General features: G+C 38.6%; 3 protein-coding genes across 3 annotated transcripts in view; 2 read left to right on the plus strand and 1 right to left on the minus strand.

Annotated features, from left to right (window-relative positions):
• prr13 (proline rich 13) overlaps positions 1-7,274 on the minus strand; it is a 14,047-nt gene extending 6,773 nt beyond the window's left edge. Inside the window, exons 1-2 of the mRNA XM_026260846.1 lie at positions 7,144-7,274; positions 6,246-6,280 (exon numbers count right to left, since the gene is read on the minus strand). Coding sequence (XP_026116631.1) covers positions 6,246-6,261 — 16 coding nt within the window. The 5' untranslated portion in view covers positions 6,262-6,280; positions 7,144-7,274. The remainder of the gene's footprint in view (positions 1-6,245; positions 6,281-7,143) is intronic.
• Positions 7,275-11,310: 4,036 nt separating this feature from the next.
• On the plus strand, positions 11,311-11,663 carry LOC113095264 (NEDD4-like E3 ubiquitin-protein ligase WWP1). The gene is made up of 2 exons (XM_026260847.1): positions 11,311-11,465; positions 11,537-11,663. Exons 1-2 carry the CDS (start codon positions 11,331-11,333, stop codon positions 11,645-11,647), a joined length of 246 nt encoding a protein of 81 aa, XP_026116632.1. The 5' UTR covers positions 11,311-11,330; the 3' UTR covers positions 11,648-11,663.
• An 800-nt stretch (positions 11,664-12,463) lies between these two features.
• LOC113095265 (NEDD4-like E3 ubiquitin-protein ligase WWP1) lies at positions 12,464-13,513 on the plus strand. Its single transcript, XM_026260848.1, has 3 exons — positions 12,464-12,544; positions 12,626-12,698; positions 12,770-13,513. The coding sequence occupies exons 1-3, from the start codon at positions 12,487-12,489 to the stop codon at positions 12,867-12,869; spliced, it is 231 nt and encodes a 76-aa protein (XP_026116633.1). The 5' UTR covers positions 12,464-12,486; the 3' UTR covers positions 12,870-13,513.
• Positions 13,514-20,000: the final 6,487 nt, after the last annotated feature.

Raw genomic sequence — 20,000 nt, forward strand, 5'->3', positions numbered from 1 at the left:
AAGTCTTCTGTGAACAATATACTTGTTATTCCTCAAAAAGAATGAGAAATATGATTAAGAAACTTGAAAATTAGATTTTTGAAATTGAAAATGTTGGAAAAATATGAAAATCTGGTAAATTACAAAATGTTTATGAAAAAAAGCTGCAGTTAGAAAATTTATTGGAAGAAAAAGTAAAAGGAGCTCTTGTCAGAGAACGTTTTTCTCGTATTATGGATAGTGATGGACCAAGATCTTTTTTTTTTTTTTAATTTAGAACGAAAAGTGTGTGTCAAGTAGGCCCGGGACGGTTACCGCATTACCGCAATACCGCGGTCACGTAACGCCTACCGTGGGTCTAAACCTGTAACCGTCATCACCGCACAAAAAAACAAAAAAAAAACAAACATTGTCTAGATTAATTCCAAGATTACAGTGAGATTAATCTAGATTAAAAAAATGTATCTATGCACCATCCATTTGTATTGACTAGAGTACCTGTGTAATGTCTTGTAGCCTATATATTCATTTTACTAAAGCATAAAATACAGTCGGATGACTCATGAGAAAGCCAAAAAAGCAGGACCTCAGATTTTACTTGCACGTGCTTATTCTGCTTAACACAATTCTCTCACGTGGTTGCGCAGCCGACAATTGCGCATTTAAGATACTATTCCATCGAAACATGGCAGAGAGGGCTAAATTGGTGGCAAAGCCAAATGTCACATCACCAATATGGGCACATTTTGGCTTTGAACCTGATGAAAAAGGACTTCCAGGCAACTTTAATGAGCCCATTTGTAGAATTTGCTACAAAAAGATTCCGCTATCACGTTCAAATACGTCCAACCTGAGGACGCATCTTACAATAACGTCTTTTTTCTTTTTTTACTTATAAATATTATTTATATTTATCTTATTTATAAATATTATTTATATTTAGGCTATTTGTAAGTAAAAAAAAAACAACCACAATATTGTGAGCAGTGACACTTTGTTAAATTAAATAGCATTCGTTAAATTATAGCCTTGAACCACACTGAGACCAAAGCGCACACGAGATGTAGGCTAAATAAATATAAATATGTAAAAATATATAATATAAATAATATTTATATATATTATAGATTTTTAAATATTTATATTAATTTAGCCTATGTCTACATATTTATATTACTCTATATGCCTTCGTAAAATAGCCTTCATTAACCACTGAGACAAAAAAAAGTGCACATGTAATATCTATATAAATATTAAAATAGAAAGAAAAAATGTCTGCCGTTTTGATGTAAAAATACAGTGCACCCTCAACAGCTATTGGCAAAGACCGCGTTTGTCGACCCTAGGTATAAAGATATTGACATTTCTGACGAGGAGAGGGATGAGCTCATGGTGGAGATGATGAATGTCCCCGCCCGAAAATATATGACCATTTGCGCTACAAGCATTCCCTCAGAACGTGTGTTCAGTGCTGCAGGTAACGTTGTTACGTCTTTCAGGGCCTCTCTTAAACCTGACAAAGTGAACATGCTAGTTTTTCTAGCAAAAAATATGAAGGCTGGGATGTAAGCCGTAGCGCATTTCGTTTTGCCAGCACTTTTTTTCAGAAATTATTTCTGTTCTAAATGTTCTTATTCTAAATGTGAAAAATAAATGTTAAACGTGTTCCTTATGCTCAATTGCCTTAGCCTCTTTATTTCAGACATCATTCCATTTCTATTCTAAATGTTCATGTTCTAAATGTAAAAAAAAAAAAAGTGAAATAAACCTGTTCCTTATATTCGTTTGCCTCCCGTGTGTGTGCGAAAGTGAAAGTCCATCGATCACGGTGGCGTGGGGTGTGGTGGGGGGCGGGGGGTTGCGGTTTACCGCAATACCGCGGGACTTTATTGCTTTTCAACCGCGGTAAGAAAAATTCAATACCGTCCCAGGCCTAGTGTCAAGAGAAACAAATGTTGTGTTTAAGGGAAGAAAGAGGTGACTTATTTTATGGCCCATCCGAAATGAGTAAATGCGTTGTTGATTTTTATTCTAAGTTGTATGATATTGATATAACAGATATAGATAGTTAAACTGAACATTTAGATTAAATTTCAAAACTGAAATCAGAGCATAAAAAAGACTTCGATTCTATTTTAAGTTTACAAGAAGTAACTAAAGTGGTGCAATAATTATCAACCGAAAAATCCCTTGGATTAGATGGGCTCCCCTCTGAATTTTTTTATTCTTTTTGGGAAATAATTGGAAAAAGATTATTATGATGGGATTTTATATTCAATACAAACAGGAGGTTTACCTAATAGTTGCAGAAGAGCAATTATTTCTCTGTTATCAAAAAGGTGATCTAACTTATAAATTGTAGGCCTGTAGCTATACTAACCAAGATGCGTTAATGCGCATCTCGTCAGTAAAGCCGGTTCTCTAATCAGGGGTAAATTCCATCAAGTGCGTGATTTCACATAGAGCAGCTGTTACGACACAGAGCCGTTGTTAACTGAGAAGTTGCGCAAATAAACGCTGAAAATGAAGTGGATTTGCGCATCTTCTCAGTTAACAACGGCTCTGTGTAGTAACAGCTGCTCTAGGTGATGGAATTAACCGCTGATTAGAGAACCGGCTTTTCTTGCGACATGCGTATTAACAATCGGCCGATTGTGATCGGAGCACCCCTAATTTTCTCTAAGTGTATTTCTAATAGACTGAATGAACATATGGGAGAATTAATTCACAAAGATCAAACTTATTGTATAAAAAACAGGTACATTAGAGATAATTTGTTCCTTATAAGAGGTGTCATTGACTATTCAATGTTAAATATGTTAAATGAATTTTATCCCTATATCAAGAAAAGGCTTTTGACAGAATGGATCATTCTTATCTGTTTGATGTTTTTTGATGTCAACTCTATAGTTTGGATATTGAACCTTTACGGTGTAAATTAAGAACCTCATTAAAAGGTTTACATATTGAAGGATCCTTTAATAAACCCATTAAACTTTCTGCTTATGCTGATGACCTCACTGTGGTAATTAAGGAAAAAGATGATGTACAGAAAGTATTGAATTGTATTCAGTGGAATGAAAAGACTTCTTCAGCTAAAATAAATTGTGGGGAAATGTGAAGCTTTATGGTGTGGAACTACAAGTTCAGTACCAAAGTTGCCTGGAAATGTTGAATGGAGTGGAGATGGTATTACAATTTTAGGAGTTTTTTTAGGTTCTGATTTATATAAAAGGTAAAAATTGGGATGGATTGCGAGAAGATGCGTGTATGCTTGTCCAACTGGAAATGGCTTCTCCCTCAATTATCATATAGAGGAAGAGTTTTGATAATAAATCTTATTGCATCTTCAATGTGGCATAAAATGGCTGTTTTGGATCCTCCTCCTAATCTTGTAAAAGATATCCAAAGACAACTGGTTATTTTTTTTTGGTCAGGACAGCACTGGCTGAAAGCAGCTGTCCAGTATTTACCAATATGTGAAGGAGGACAAGGACTTATTGACATTGAATGCAGAGTTGCTGCTTTTAGACTACAGATGCTCAAAGGCTCTTGTACAAATGGCACATCAGTTGGACCGATTTGGCCAGTGGATTGTTGAGAAGAGAAGGACGGTTGGGCCTTGATCGACATATGTTTTTAATGGATCTTGATGGAGTGCAATTAACTGGACTAACATTTTTTTTTACAAAACAATGCTTAGAGTTTGGAAAGTCATTTTACTAAGGTGTCCTCTTTTCTGAATAAGGAAGGGTGGTTATCCCCAGAAGATGTTTCCTCAAAGATGGGTGTTAAATCCTTACGTTTCTCTGAAAGCATTTAAGGGTGTACTCACACTAGCCAGTTTGAACCGTGCCCGGGTGCGTTTGACCACCAAAGCGCGGTTCGTTTGACTAGTGTGAGTGCTCCGAATCGTGCCCGGGCGCGGCTCGATTGGCCGGCCCTGGCCCGCTTGGAAGAGGTGGGCCAGGGCACGGTTCAGTTGGACTCGGGCGCGGTTCGCATGCAGTGTGATCGCTAACCGTGCTGGAGCACGGAAAAGGACGCGTTGCCTCACGGTTTTGCGACGCTCCAAAACCAACATGGCAGGGAAAGGGTCGCTTTGGTCTACGGCAGAGGTGCAAAACGCATAAAAACTAAAAACTGCAAAGTCCTTGCTGCACTTCAGCTGGTACCTTGCAAACATCCTCATACGAGCAGCGCGATTACGTGAAAATTTTCGCGCCACTAAGGCAACACATCTGTTTAACAACAGGCTGTGAACCAAACGACACAAAATTATCCACAAAGAAAACAGAGCGATGTACTCCATTGCGTTCAGAGAACGCCACTCTTCCTGTTTATCCCGAAACCGTCGCACCATAATGACGTAAGCGTGCTCCGGCACGAACGCTGAAACGCTATATGTGAGTGCAGGCCAGAGGGGGAGTGGGGAGGGGGACAATCGTACTCGGTTCATGGCAACCGTGCCTAGTGTGAGTACACCCTAAATGAAATTGTGGAAGCTGTGCCTTCTGAATTTAAATGTGCTCTGGATAAGGAACAAAATGAGGATGATAATGTGAAAGAGTTCCCAGAATTGGAAGTAAAAGTTTCTGTGGACTTATGGCAGGAAGGAGAGGGAAAGTTACTTACTTTAAACACTCCAGAACTTAAATATTTTCATGAGGTGGGCAAGAAATTCATGTACTATGTTTGTGTAAAAGTAATGGGCTCTCAGGAACTGAAACAACTACAGTACAGACCAAAAGTTTGGACACACCTTCTCATTCAAAGAGTTTTCTTTATTTTCATGACTATGAAAATTGTCGAGTCACACTGAAGGCATCAAGGGCTATTTGAGCAAGAAGGAGAGTGATGGGGCGCTGCAGATGACCTGGCCTCCACAGTCACCGGACCTGAACCCAATCCAGATGGTTTAGGGGTGAGCTGGACCGCAGACAGAAGGCAAAAGGGCCAACAAGTGCTAACCATCTCTCGGGGAACTCCTTCAAGACTGTTGAAGACCATTTCAGGTGACTACCTCTTGAAGCTCATCAAGAGAATGCCAAGAGTGTGCAAAGCAGTAGTCAAAGCTAAAGGTGGCTACTTTGAAGAACCTACAATATGACATATTTTCAGTTGTTTCACACTTTTTTGTTATGAATATAATTCCATATATAATTCCACATGTGTTAATACATAGTTTTGATGCCTTCAGTGTGAATCTACAATGTTCATAGTCATGAAAATAAAGAAAACTCTTTGAATGGGAAGGTGTGTCCAAACTTTTGGTCTGTACTGTATGTGAGTCCAGATGGCAAGAAATATTTGGTATAGATCTTTCACCTAAAAGAAGCTGGAGAACTTTGTATAAGGTTCCTATAAATAAAAGAACCAGAGATTTACAGTTGAGGATTATACATGGCATAGTTGCCACAAATAAACAAAGCTCGTTTAGACTCTAGTGTTACTGAAACTCGTCCATTTTGTTCTGAAATTGAAATGGTGTTTCATTTATTTTTAAAATGTAATAGACTAGGGCCACTTTTTCCAAGTGTTAAAAGAATGGTGTGATATGTTGGGTCATGATTTTAGTCAAGAAGGTTTTATTCTAAGTATCGGTATAAAACTAGGAATGTTGATGTATTTCTGAATTATTTGTATGGATAAGCTAAATTAAGCATATGGTTGACAAGAAAAGCTACATTTTTTTCAAAAGGTTCCACCAACATTTTATTAACATACAAGGTTTGATTTCTGCCCGTTTAATGGTTGAATTTGCATATTATAAACTTACTGGAAAATTGACTACTTTTGAAGAAATCTGGTGTTTAAATTGAATTTTATGCATAAGTGATGGTTGTTTGGAAATTAAGATGTAAGTTTTGTAATTTTTGATAGTTGTGGTTGTAATTGTATAATTGTGTAATTATGAAAATTTGTTTTTAATTGTTATTAAAGGGTTTTTGAAAGGTCAAAGGTCTCTCTCTCGCTCTCCCCCTCCCTCACACACACACACACACACTCTCTCTCTCTCTCTCTCTCTCTCTCCCCCTAACACACACACTCTCTCTCTCCCCTTCACACACACACACACACACTCTCTCTCTCTCCCCCTCACACACACACTCACTCAACTTACTCTCTCTCTCTCCCCTTCACACACTCACACACACACACACCTAAAGCGGGTGTACACCCCTGACTGAGGCACACCACAGACACTGATGTGTTGATAAATGATTATTGAATGTATTTGGTGAAAACATGAAAGCAGAACTCACCTTGATTTGGCCACATGTTGGTCTACTCAAATGATCTGCAACAAATGAAAAGACAGACTTTATTCCCTGATGTAAAGTGAACAAACACTACGGTCCACCATAGAAGAGCACCTCAAACCGGTTATGATCTGAACTGATATTTACTACAAATACGGCTTATTTATAGGAACTGTCTGCACTACATTCAGCAGCACTCAAAACAGCCAAAGCAGCACTTAAATCTGCTTTCTGTGTTATGGATGTCAGTCTGGAGTCGAGACAGTTAAGAGGAAGTAGAAGTATAACATGTAAGGTGATTGTGAAGGTGATATGGGATTTTACTGCCATCATTATCCCCACTGTATCGTCCAATCAGCACGCTTTAATAAAGTGCTGCCCTTCCAATGACTTTCAGATTTGCTGCGGTGTTTCATTTGCACTTATTTCACAGATGAATTGTAAAATAATAATAATAATAATAATAATAATTTAAATAGGCGTTACTCAAATAAGACTTTTACTTTTTAGTGTATTTATCTTTCTGAAACTGTGCTGTCCATGTGATCCACATCAGGGGACTGGAACACTTCGTCTGGAAACACCCTGGACAAACAGCTCTCTCTCTCTCTCTCTCTCTCTCTCTCAAAAATTTTTTTTTAAAATAATAAAAATAAATAAAAACGGTAACTTGTTTTAAGCCCCAAATATAAATTAAGTTCACGTTAAAAGTCAATTATATGAACTAGCGTATCATTAATAATGAAATAACAAAGAATGTCACGTGACATATCCTTGTATTAAGTTTTATTTTTTAAAATAAAGTTTCCTAAAGATACTTGATGCATGTAGTATTTGCAAAACAAACAACACCAAAAACACCCCCAATAAGGCCACAGATAATCGCGTTTAGAGTACATACCTTCTTCCCGAGAAAGCTTCCAGACGCTGACTCCCGCTTCCGCTTCCGCGTTCCGCGAGCTAACCGAGCACCGTCGTGACGTCACGGTCGCGAGCGCACTCTGACCCGACCAGAGTTAAAAGGGTCGGCGTCTGTGAAGAAGCAGTCTGATGAGAAACTTTTTATTAAAGAGTGTTTGGGGAGATCCAGCCTGATCAAAAACACCTGAAGATCCGGGTATTTCCTCACCTGTGACGATCTGAGCGTGGTCCTGGAGATCTGAATGAGAGATTTGTGGAACACACACCTTTTAAGTTAGGGTTGCCACCCCTCCCTTAAAATACGGAATCGTCCCGTATTTGAGAATAAAATAGCGCGTCCCGTTTTGAATCAATACGGGACAGGGTTTTCCAGTATTTTCGGAGTTGTCTTCAATGCAGCATCTCATGCAGATCAGCGCCGCCCAGCGCTGAAACGAAAGCGGACGCAAAAGTACCGACGAGAGTGGGAAGAATCAAATACTTTCTGGAAAGTGTCAGCGGAAATGAGTATGAAGCGCAATTTGTCGGCGAGTGTTCTCTGTTTCGCATGGTTTTAATTGTCAGATGTGCTACAGCATGCCTCGGGAGAACAACATTCATACACTTTACAATAAGGTTCATTTATTAAACAATAATGTATTAACTAACATGAACTAACAATGAGTAATACATTTGTTACAGTATTTATTAATCTTTGATAATGTTAGTTAATAGAAATAAAGCTTTTAATTGTTTGTTCATGTTAGTTCAGTGCATTAACTAATATTAACAAGATTTTAATAAAGTATTATTAAATGTGGAAATTAACATGAACAAAGATGAACAATTGCTGTATAAGTGCAGATCATTATTAGTTAATGTTAATTAATGTAGTTAACTAATGAACCTTATTATTATATATAGTGTTAGCGATTTATTTATCATGGTTAAGGTGTGCAGTCAGACACATAAGCATTATTTTAATAAGAGATAAGAGATATATTATAAAATAAAAATATTATCAAATAAACAATAATTTAAATTATGGCATTATTCAATATGCTACTGTAGAATTGACAATAGACTATATACAATAGATTAACTAACCAATAATGATAATAAAAAAATGTGTTTTTAGACATGTTTGTAGATCAGTTATTTATTATGTGGTTTCATTGTTTGGATGGTGTTACTGTCTGCAAACAATGACAGATATTTTCACGCCACCTTATACAACAAGTTCATAAGCAATTCATTTTTATGAAAACATGTTTTTGTTGTGATTTACCACCACTTGCACCCCCTCCCCCCAGTCGTCCCTTATTTTTCTGTATTGAAGGTAACCCTAGCATTAGTAGAAAAAACTACTAGAGTGTTGGATGTGATTTCTATTGATGTGATTTATTGGAATTTTCTCCACATTGCCTGGAAGACAGGGGGTGTTGTGTAATATTCGGTTCCTGTGAAAAACTGTTCCCGAGGGTGGAGTTCCCTTGTTGTGGGCGTGTCCTTGAAACAATGCGCAAACGAACGGTGTTCGGAAATATTCGGTTTCCAAGATTCTCGGTGACGCTGGGCGGAGCATACGTGAATATTCATGACTTTCCTGTTTCGTGTTAAAGCGACTCTGAAAATATTAGTACGTTTTCACCGGATCACAAAAACTGTTTCAACAAGGTAGGTTAATTATGTTTCAGCTTCGAATGAAGATAAGCAAACCTAGAATATATTTGTTCTGAACTCAAAGTTCAGGTGAAATCTTTTTGGGTCTACCACTTGACTTTTTTGTCCCATAACTCTCAGGATTTAAAAAAAAATGTCTTACTGTGTACAACCTCGGCAGCGAGGGCGCATTGCAAGAGGCCTTGCTTGTACAGCTCAACAATCTTGCTATGTTCAAAGAGAGAAAGCCTTTTTGCCTTGACAGTATGACTGCTTGAAGAACAATGACATGAAAGTCATATTTTTGTGCAGATTTGACCTTTTTATGGCTATGGTCTTAAACTTTTCATCAGCTGATGAACAGCCTGTTTGAGTTTAAATGCAGTTTTCAATAAATTGTCTATACTCTATTTTTTGTCTCTTGCTCCTGTATCTTCTTTTGGCATTTTGAAGCAACACTTACAACCCAGTTATGATCCACTAGTGCGAAATGTGTACAACTTGCAATGCATCCCCTCGGAGTGTATATCCGTTACAAATCAGCAGAGTTTGACACTTTCTGTTATTTTATTGCACACATACATGAAGACATGGGTAAACGTTCTCAGAATTAACTTTTTTTTTTTTTTATCTGATGCAGGGGATGGTGGATGATGACCAACAGAATGTGTAATTTAGTGTAATAGTTAAATCATATGCAAAATAATTTTTTTTTAAATTGCATATCCTACTATTTGATACAAATGTTGTATTACTTAACCAGTTTTAAAGTTTTACTACATTTTTTTCCATGAAATCCACACTTTTGAAATCAAGATAATCAAAGGTAATCAAACCAAGCAAAACTTAATTAAACAAGTTTCATGGATAAAGGGTTTTGTAAAAAAAAAAAAAAAAAAAAAAAAAAAAAAGATCACGTTTGTCACAAACACAGCCTCTGTGGCTCCCTCCGGTCACCACCAGAGGGAACCGTCACCCGAGTATTAACCTCCTTCAAACTCCATTTCCCATACACCCCGTACCTGGGGCTGATTACCTGCACAGGTGTCGCTCATCTTCATCCCCTATTTAAGGAACTCTCCCTATTCTCTCAAACGTGAAGTCTTGTTTTGCCCATGCAGACATTACCGAGCGTTTTCCCACTGTTGGATCTTCCGTGTATGACCTGGACTGATTATTGGACTCTGATTCTCTGCCGCCTGCCTTATCGACCTCTGCCTTGTTCTCTCGCCTCTGCCTGCCAGCCGCCAGCCCTGATTCTACGCTCTGTCAAGGTTTATGATTGTGATTTGTCTACGTGATATCTAACGCCCCTGATTGACCTGTTTCAGTTTACTCTGTGGATTATTGAAATAAAGCTGCTTATGGATCATAACGTCTCTGACTCAGCGTTACAGAAGACTTCGCCAGATATTGATCCAGCGGCTTTCTTCCAGATCACGGCAGAAGTATCCGCTCAAGCCGCGGCGCTGACAGCACATCAGCAGCAGCAGCTGAATCGACTCACCTCTCTCACCGAAGAAATGATCCGAACCCTCCAATCACTCCGCCTGCAAACCCCGGAGGGAAACATTCCAGCAGCACCTCAACCTCAGCAAATGGCCGCCGCCGTGGCCACACCTCCCGCTTCAGTAAGCCCGCGCTTGGCGTTCCCGGAAAAATTCGATGGATCACCAGCCAGATGCAAGGGGTTCCTATTACAATGTTCGATGTTCGTTAACCAGCAGCCCTCGTTATATCCCACAGAGGACAGCCGAATTTCGTTTGTGTGCTCTTTGCTCACGGGGAGAGCACTAGAGTGGGCCACAGCCATCTGGAACGGGGATCGATCAGTTTTCACCACCTTTTCAGCATTTCTACTCCGATTCAGAGAGGTTTTCGAACATCCCGCGGGAGGAAAGGAGGTTGGTGAACAGCTTATCGCACTCCGTCAAGGAGGAGGATCGGCCGCAGATTATGCCCTCTCATTCCGCACCCTAGCTGCACAAACTGGCTGGCCAGACGACCCTTTACGCCTACATTTCAGGAGGGGACTGGATGCTGAGCTGCAGACCGAACTAGCCTGCCGAGACGAGGGCAAAACCCTCGAACAACTCATCGATCTGTCCATCAAGGTAGACAATCTGATTCGGGCACGTCGGCCCCGATACCGAACTTCATCATTCACCCCAGTCAACAGCTCAAGCCCGGATCCAGAACCCATGCAAATCAGAGTTACCCGATTAAGCGAGGAGGAAAAGTCACGCAGGCGACAGCACAACCTGTGTTTATACTGTGGCTTGGCTGGACATCTACGGGCTTCATGCCCCACTCGACCGCCGCGACATTCAGCTGCGGTGAGTTATCCCTCTAGAACTTCTTCAATGTTGGAGATACCAGTCATGTTATATGTTCAGGGAGTTAGCATCGAGGTGAGGGCATTGATTGATTCCGGAGCTGCGGGAAATTTTATTGATACCACTTTCATGGAGACTCATAACATCCCATGTATTCCATGTACCTCTCACTTGGCAGTGGCAGCCCTAGATGGACGACCGCAGGCTAATGGCTGAGTGGAGGTTTTCTCGTGGCGTTGAGAGTCAGACCAAAGCGTTCCTGGATGGGTTTAACGAGGTGGTGCCACTGCAGTGGCTGCAGTACTTTGATGAGAAGGAGCTGGAGGTGCGTTTGCAGTTTATATGACCATCTGACCCATCTGAAGCTCTCGATGATGGACGCTTTTGTGTTTGCAGGTGATGTTGTGTGGCATGCAGGAGGTGGATCTGCAGGACTGGCAGAGGAACACAGTCTATCGTCACTACACACGCAACCGCAAACAGATCATCTGGTTCTGGCAGGTGTGAGACGCCTCTGACATAACTTATGTCTTTCTTAAGGTCTCGTATGAAAGCGTCACAGCTTTTTTTAATTGCTTTCTTGGCCTGATTTTTAGGTGTGTGTGTATGTGTGTATATAAATATATGTATGAAATACTGAATTTGGGATTTTCCTTAGTTGTCAGTTATCATCAAACTTAAAATAAGTAAACATTTGAAATATATCAGTCTGTGTGTAATCAGTTAATATAATATACAAGTTTCACTTTAATAAATAAATCAACTTTTTGATGATATTCTAATTATTTATATATATATATATATATATATATATATATATATATATATATATACACACTTCAATATATATTTTTTTTCTCACTTTTTTTTTTCCTTTTGAAGCATTGTATGCATTATATGCATTTAGAAATTTTGTCCAATTGGATTTATATGGAAGAGTCACACGGGCTGAGCATTAAGGATATTTTAATATTTTATCTTCATTTTGATTCTCAAGGTCTAACAGACATGTTAACATTACCTAACCCTGTCAATGGTAAATTAATTTCATGCTAATATTTTTGGCCCAACTGCAGTCTCTCAACACATCGGATGAAAACAGACTTGTCTTTTATACTCCTTTATCTTTAAAGTAGATGCGAATTAAACCTGAATCATTTTACCTGTTTGTTTTATATATATGTTATGTTGAAGTGATCTCTGTTTGGGTTTTAGTGATTTTCACAATACTTCGAAGCATACTGAACTGGAAGGGGAAGCTGGTTTTGGCCCATTGAACAGTGAGGTCTGAATCTGGTGTGTGTGTGTGTGTGCAGTTGGTGGATAACGAGGTGCGTCTGCGTCTGATGCAGTTTGTGACGGGCACCTGCAGACTTCCTCTGGGGGGCTTCGCTGAACTCATGGGTGAGTGTTCAGCGGTTTATCTCCATCACCCGTGTGACACAGACGTATTTGACTCTTCTCTTCTGATTCTTCATCCTCCAGGAAGCAACGGACCGCAGAAGTTCTGCATTGAGAAGGTGGGCAAAGAGACCTGGCTGCCCCGGAGTCACACCTGGTGAGTTTTCAGGATGAAGACAGACGTCACAAGCAGTTTACGTTCACGTCTCACTCCGTTCTGTGTTTCAGCTTTAACCGGCTGGATCTGCCCCCCTACAAAAGCTACGAACAGCTGAAGGAGAAGCTGCTCTTTGCGATCGAGGAGACGGAAGGATTCGGTCAAGAGTAATGAAATGTCTCTTCTCTTTACGGCCAAGTAAAACAAAACCATGAAACTTGCACAGATGATTACCAATGTAAATAAGCTATTTTTTTCATTTTAAACCAAATCTTTATCTTAAGACATCATTTAGCGATCTTCATAACATGATTCCCCATGAATATGCAAGCGTTTGAGCTTTTCTGATCTTTTCGATACTGAGATATATATATATATATATATATATACACAACAACGCTTTATTCATTTGGTGGGTTTAAAAAAAATAAACAAACAAAAACATTAGAGATGATTTTATAGTAGAGCTCCAAACTTCCAGCTCTAGTTTTATAGAGCTTTTACAGAATGATTGTAGAGTTTGATCAGGTGCCTGGGGTTTTCTTTGTGTCGTTGGACATCAAGTTGTGATAGTTAAGCGCTTGCATGGCTGCCTGCAGACTGAGAGATGATTGACTCTGTGTCTCATATCATTCATCACGACTGGTTCGGACAGTATTGCTGTTGTCCATCAGTATTGGTTCCTCCAGAGTCTCTGCAGATGCTCAGAACGACAGTTGTGCTCGAAGCACTTCACTATTTCTGTGGCCTTTGTCTGTCAGAGGAGGAAAACTGTCCATGAATTTTTCATATTAAAATATATGAGTTCTAACAAACTTGGCTGTCTCTCGTGTTCTTCAAACACTGACAAAGACTTAGTGGTAGATTCCTGTTTTTGTGTGTGTTTTTTTTATAGTTTCTTTAATTGCATCTCAGCACAGAACTCTTGAGCACATCATAAAGATACATTTTTGTTTGGATTTATTTCATTTGCAGAGAGCACAAAATATAGTCAGTTTGTTAAATCAATTTTTGTTATTTGAATTGCTTTCAAAACATCAGATTCATGTAAAGAAAGAAGAAAAATCATGTTACATAGTTTTAAGGTTCAGTGTCTTGTACAGTATTGTTCAAAATAATAGCAGTACAATGTGATTAACCAGAATAATCAAGGTTTTTAGTATATTTTTTTTATTGCTACGTGGCAAACAAGTTACCAGTAGGTTCAGTAGATTGTCAGAAAACAAACAAGACCCAGCATTCATGATATGCACGCTCTTAAGGCTGTGCAATTGGGCAATTAGTTGAAAGGGGTGTGTTCAAAAAAATAGCAGTGTCTACCTTTGACTGTACAAACTCAAAACTATTTTGTACAAACATTTTTTTTTTCTGGGATTTAGCAATCCTGTGAATCACTAAACTAATATTTAGTTGTATGACCACAGTTTTTTAAAACTGCTTGACATCTGTGTGGCATGGAGTCAACCAACTTGTGGCACCTCTCAGCTGTTATTCCACTCCATGATTCTTTAACAACATTCCACAATTCATTCACATTTCTTGGTTTTGCTTCAGAAACAGCATTTTTGATAGCACCCCACAAGTTCTCAATTGGATTAAGGTCTGGAGATTGGGCTGGCCACTCCATAACATTAATTTTGTTGGTTTGGAACCAAGACTTTGCCCGTTTACTAGTGTTTTGGGTCATTGTCTTGTTGAAACAACCATTTCAAGGGCATGTCCTCTTCAGCATAGGGCAACATGACCTCTTCAAGTATTTTAACATATGCAAACTGATCCATGATCCCTGGTATGCGATAAATAGGCCCAACACCATAGTAGGAGAAACATGCCCATATCATGATGCTTGCACCTCCATGCTTCACTGTCTTCACTGTGTACTGTGGCTTGAATTCAGAGTTTGGGGGTCGTCTCACAAACTGCCTGTGGCCCTTGGACCCAAAAAGAACAATTTTACTCTCATCAGTCCACAAAATGTTCCTCCATTTCTCTTTAGGCCAGTTGATGTGTTCTTTGGCAAATTGTAACCTCTTCTGCACATGCCTTTTTTTTAACAGAGGGACTTTGCGGGGGATTCTTGAAAATAGATTAGCTTCACACAGACGTCTTCTAACTGTCACAGTACTTACAGGTAACTCCAGACTGTCTTTGATCATCCTGGAGGTGATCATTGGCTGAGCCTTTGCCATTCTGGTTATTCTTCTATCCATTTTGATGGTTGTCTTCCGTTTTCTTCCACGTCTCTCTGGTTTTGCTCTCCATTTTAAGGCATTGGAGATCATTTTAGCTGAACAGCCTATCATTTTTTGCACCTCTTTATAGGTTTTCCCCTCTCTAATCAACTTTTTAATCAAAGTACGCTGTTCTTCTGAACAATGTCTTGAACGACCCATTTTCCTCAGCTTTCAAATGCATGTTCAACAAGTGTTGGCTTCATCCTTAAATAGGGGCCACCTGATTCACACCTGTTTCTTCACAAAATGGATGACCTCAGTGATTGAATGCCACACTGCTATTTTTTTGAACACACCCCTTTCAACTAATTCAACTAATTGCCCAATTGCACAGCCTTAAGAGCGTGCATATCATGAATGCTGGGTCTCATTTGTTTTCTGAGTATCTACTGAACCTACTGGTAACTTGTTTGCCACGTAGCAATAAAAAAATATACGAAAAACCTTGATTATTCTGGTTAGTCACATTGTACTGCTATTATTTTGAACTATACTGTAGGTGGATGGACGATTCTGAGAGAATTCAGAGTTTCCAGGTGTGCACGTGTGTTGATTAGTTTAAATGAGCTTGATAAATCCTCATTACTATACAATAAACCGATTAGCCACATGCTGAAGCTTCACGAATGATCTTTGATCTGTCAGTCCAGGGTCTCTGTCGTATCTGTTGACTCACAGATAATGGCAGACACTGAAAGAGCGTCTAAAATAGCGAATGATAAATCACCAACATACACATCGCTTACTGTAGATATGAGCGTTAAAAAGTTTTATTCATTCAGTAGTGAATGTGACCTATTTAGTGTGGTTATTTAATTCACCCTAATAAACATCTTACCTCTAATGCCGCATTTCAACCGAATTTACACAGAACATTTTTACCAGGAACTTTTTCCCCCGCAGACCTGTTGCTTTTTGTGTTTCCACTGCGGTCTAAAATACCAGGCAGATTAGACAAATAGTCTGGTGATGTAGGTCTGTGTGCATTTCTCAATACAAAGTATGCACATTTAGGACTCCTCGGTAGTTCAGACTTTGTGCATTCGACTCGGGAGTGTGATATCCACGACGAAGCGAATCCGGTAAATCAGCAAACAGCTGCGTACTTGATAACGTTAGTCAGCTGACCATGGCTACTGCAATTTTCCTCTGTATATTTACAATAAAACGAAATAGGGTATCAAATACCACTGCCTCCTTTTGTTTTCATCTGAACATAATAACAGCTGCAGAAATGTACTTAGTTCAGGGATATCACTGAGGCAGATTGCGAACCACTGCAGACAAAAGGATGATAAAACACATAATCCTTGCTCAAATGCAGCAATACTCATTTACAAACCGAAACGGTCACCTACTTTGTGAGCTGCAAACCAAGAGTTCTTTTTCTCCATTGCTTTTTGGTGGTAGTCAAGGAGCTCGTATGTGAGCAGCTTCCCGTTGGTGCTGATGCGGCACAGTGATGCCAGATCACGGGACACTCGGCATCATCTTCGAACAAGTGCGAACAAAGAGATGTGTTCACCCTCTAGTCAGGTCAACTCACCTTTATTTATTTATTTATTCAAAGGGGCTATGGACCCTTCCCCCAAAAGGAAGCTATCACCTAAAAATGGACAGAACAGGCCTCTGGTTCCCTAGCAACCAAAGACACACTATCTGATAACACTAGGTTTACGACACCCAAAAATGTGGCTGAGCAACTCAAGTCTCTCAGAAACAGACAAATAATGCACATAAAAAGGGACTCTTCTCTAGTTAATTAATAGAAAAACCTTTCTTTGAATTAACTCACATATACTTTAGGGGATTGTTTATACTGTAACTGTTCTTGTATATAGTGTTTTGTGTATTGTATATGTTTTATACATGCTTATGATGGATCACTAGTTAATATAACCTCATCTATATGATGTTTGGTATGTATGAGTTTGTATTTTCATGATCTAAATGAGAGTGTATATTAAATATTGATGCCTATACAACACATTAGTTTTATAAGAATCTTAAAGATTCTTCTCTTTAACTCTCCAATCTAATTTCATATGCATGACACCAGACTAGAGACAAAGAGTTGTAAAAATTCCCTCCAAAAGGTACTATTACTCATTGGCTCACTCAAATCCTGAGGGTGTGACATCATCCCCCTATATAGATCACTGATCACCAGATCAGGCGGTTCTTCTAGATTCAGGAATTCCAGGAGAAGATGTTGAGCTAAGGGCCTTAACCATGCTAAGCTTGTGCCAGGTTTCGGCCTTGACTATTCATTCATCGAAATCCTCTGATTCGAGCTCAGGGTTAGGCTCATCAATTCACTTTTGGTAGAGACCAACTGGAGCCCCAAAGTGCATCAGGACTCTATCAAACAGGTGAGACTTGCAAATGTCAAACTTAGTCTTATTAACTGATACATTAAGTATCATATGCACCTTTTACAAAGGTGTTTGAACTAAGAAACTGATGTTTCCTTCAGGCTGTAGATCTGCTGAATATCAAATTGTACCATAGCTCCATGTCTTTATTTATTTTCTTTTGACTGCTTAAGCTTTAACCCTTTTCCTATGCCAACTGTATGCATGTGTGTGTGTGTGTGTGTATGTTAGACTAGTTTAAGTGTTTATGTTAATAAAGTCTTATTTGTATCACACTTGAGGTTGTTTATTGTTTGCTCATAACTGAAGTTCCTAATCATGCAGATTTTTGCTACTGGCTCTGAGTAGTATTGTACAGTAAGAAGGTTATTTTCCTTAACCAGGAAATTAACATTCTTAGAATTGCCAGACATTTGACACTAAGAGGTCATGTAAATAGAAGTTAATAAATAGTATTTACTTACAACGTATCTAAATATTTATAATTAATCATAACTAATTATGATTGATTACTTATATTTCCCCTTTTGAGCTGATTCGCAACATTATATAGTGCTTTAAACAAAAAAGATTTGTGTCAAAGCAACTGAACAACATTAATTAGGAAAACAGTGTCAATAATGCAAAATGACAGTTAAAGGCAGTTCATCACTGAATTCAATGATGTCATCATCTCAGCTCAGTTTAAAAAGTATATGTGTAATCATTTGCAATCAAGTCAACGATATCGTTGTAAATGATGAAGCAAGTATATCGGGTGTTATGGGAAGTGTTCCTGGTTCTGGTTTACCTAAATAATGCAGCCTAAAAATCCTTTAATGGATTTGGATATTGGACACATTTTAGTGTGTTATGTGTAAACCAGGTTAAAGAGATGGGTCTTTAATCTGGATTTTAACAGCAAGAGTGTGTCTGCCTCCCGAACAATGTTAGGTAGGTTATTCCAGAGTTTAGGCGCCAAATAGGAAAAGGATCTGCTGCCCGCAGTTGATTTTGATATTCTAGGTATTATCAAATTGCCTGAATTTTGAGAACGTAGCGGACATGGAGGATATCATGAGGATATCAGCTTTCTAGCATTTGTAAATAGAACACCTAGGTTCCTAACTGATGACGAAGAATTGACAGAGCAGCCATCATGTCTTAGACAGTGTTCTAGGTTATTACATGCAGAGTTTTTAGGTCCTAAAATGAACACTTCTGTTTTTCTGAATTTAGCAGTAAGAAATTACTCGCCATCCAGTTTTTTATATCGAATATGCATTCCATTAGTTTTTCAAATTGGTGTGTTTCACCGGGCCGCAAAGAAATAGAGCTGAGTATCATCAGCATTACAGTGAAAGCTACCACCATTCACCTGATGATATCTCCCAAAGGTAACATGTAAAGCGTGAAGAGTAGCGGCCCTAATACTGAGCCTTGAGGTACTCCATACTGCACATGTGATACGATCAGATGATAAGAGCAAATCCTCAAAGATACAATTTTTTATCTAAGATGGAATATAATTGTGAGGATACTACCTTTTCTAGTATCTTGGACAGAAAAGGGAGATTCAAGATCAGTCTGATGGCTGAATTGTTACAATTTTATGTCTAATGGTATCGATTTTATAAGTAAAGTAGTTCATAAAGCCATTACTGTTGTTATGTTGGGAAATGTACACACTTGTTGAGGCTTTATTTTTCGTTAATTTACCCACTGTATTGAATAAATACCTGGGGTTATGTTTGCTTTCTTCTAAAAGAGAAGAAAACTAATCGGATCTAGCAGTTTTTAATGCTTTTCTGTAGGATAGGTTACTTTCACTAATAGAGAGATACAACCATGATCAGATGATAAGAGCAGGTAAATTCCTTTCAATAGAATCTAATCAATCTCTTTACTAATGACTGGTGTGAGTTGAAAACTCATATTAATATTAAAACTCAACGCAGAGCGCAACCAAGCAATTGTGGATTTGGTCAAGCTTGTTTGGCAATTGTTTACAAGAAACACGCTTGGGGTTGATCATCCAAGCGAGCTGGCCTCAGCGTGAAGGTGTATCGTTTTTAAAGGCCAAAACACTCTATAATCCTTAGGTACACTACTAAAGAGTTTGCTTTGAACATTTCCCTCAATCTAGCTGATTTGAGGTATCGGGGAAAAATAATGTTGGGCATCAAAGTTCTACCAGACCTCCCTTCTAGAAGTTTTACATGATGGTTATTTAAGTTATTATGAAGACTATACTGATCTTGTGCTTCTCCAGATATGTATGACAAGACTATATAATTATCTCATTCTTTTTTTGACTAACGAACAGTTGTATTTAACTTATAAAATCAGCTTTCTTGACAGCTAATTCAGAATGCGGATTCATGGTCCAAATACATTTCTGGAGAATTAAGAGTATTTTTCCTAGTTTAAACCCTGTTTTCTGTTCCCTGTTGCCTAAATGTTACATTGTTAATTTTAGATTGCTTATGTTAGCGTATTAATGTTAATATTACTCAGCTAATCTTTAAAACTTTACTATTGAAGATTATATGGTAACCCTAACCCTAACCCTACACCTACTTAACCGTCACAGACCCAGCGGTTTACAAACCTAGTCGGTGTAATTCTAACACAGCTAAATTTAAGGCTGAACTAAAACACACCCTAAACTTAACAATCACAGACCCAATGATTATAATTTAACTATGACATTA

This window comes from Carassius auratus, unplaced genomic scaffold (genome assembly GCF_003368295.1).
Source record: "Carassius auratus strain Wakin unplaced genomic scaffold, ASM336829v1 scaf_tig00215646, whole genome shotgun sequence".
In the NCBI taxonomy this organism is placed as follows: domain Eukaryota; kingdom Metazoa; phylum Chordata; class Actinopteri; order Cypriniformes; family Cyprinidae; genus Carassius; species Carassius auratus.

Bases quoted from the DNA above. Each gene is read 5' to 3' on its own strand.
- LOC113095265 (XM_026260848.1), top strand. From the start codon at position 12,487: ATGCAGTTTGTGACGGGCACCTGCAGACTTCCTCTGGGGGGCTTCGCT. The intron at 12,545-12,625 runs GTGAGTGTTCAG...TTCATCCTCCAG, and splicing joins GGGCTTCGCTGAACTCATGG to GAAGCAACGGACCGCAGAAG. The intron at 12,699-12,769 runs GTGAGTTTTCAG...TCTGTGTTTCAG, and splicing joins CTGCCCCGGAGTCACACCTG to CTTTAACCGGCTGGATCTGC.
- LOC113095264 (XM_026260847.1), top strand. From the start codon at position 11,331: ATGGACGACCGCAGGCTAATGGCTGAGTGGAGGTTTTCTCGTGGCGTT. The intron at 11,466-11,536 runs GTGCGTTTGCAG...TTGTGTTTGCAG, and splicing joins TTGATGAGAAGGAGCTGGAG to GTGATGTTGTGTGGCATGCA.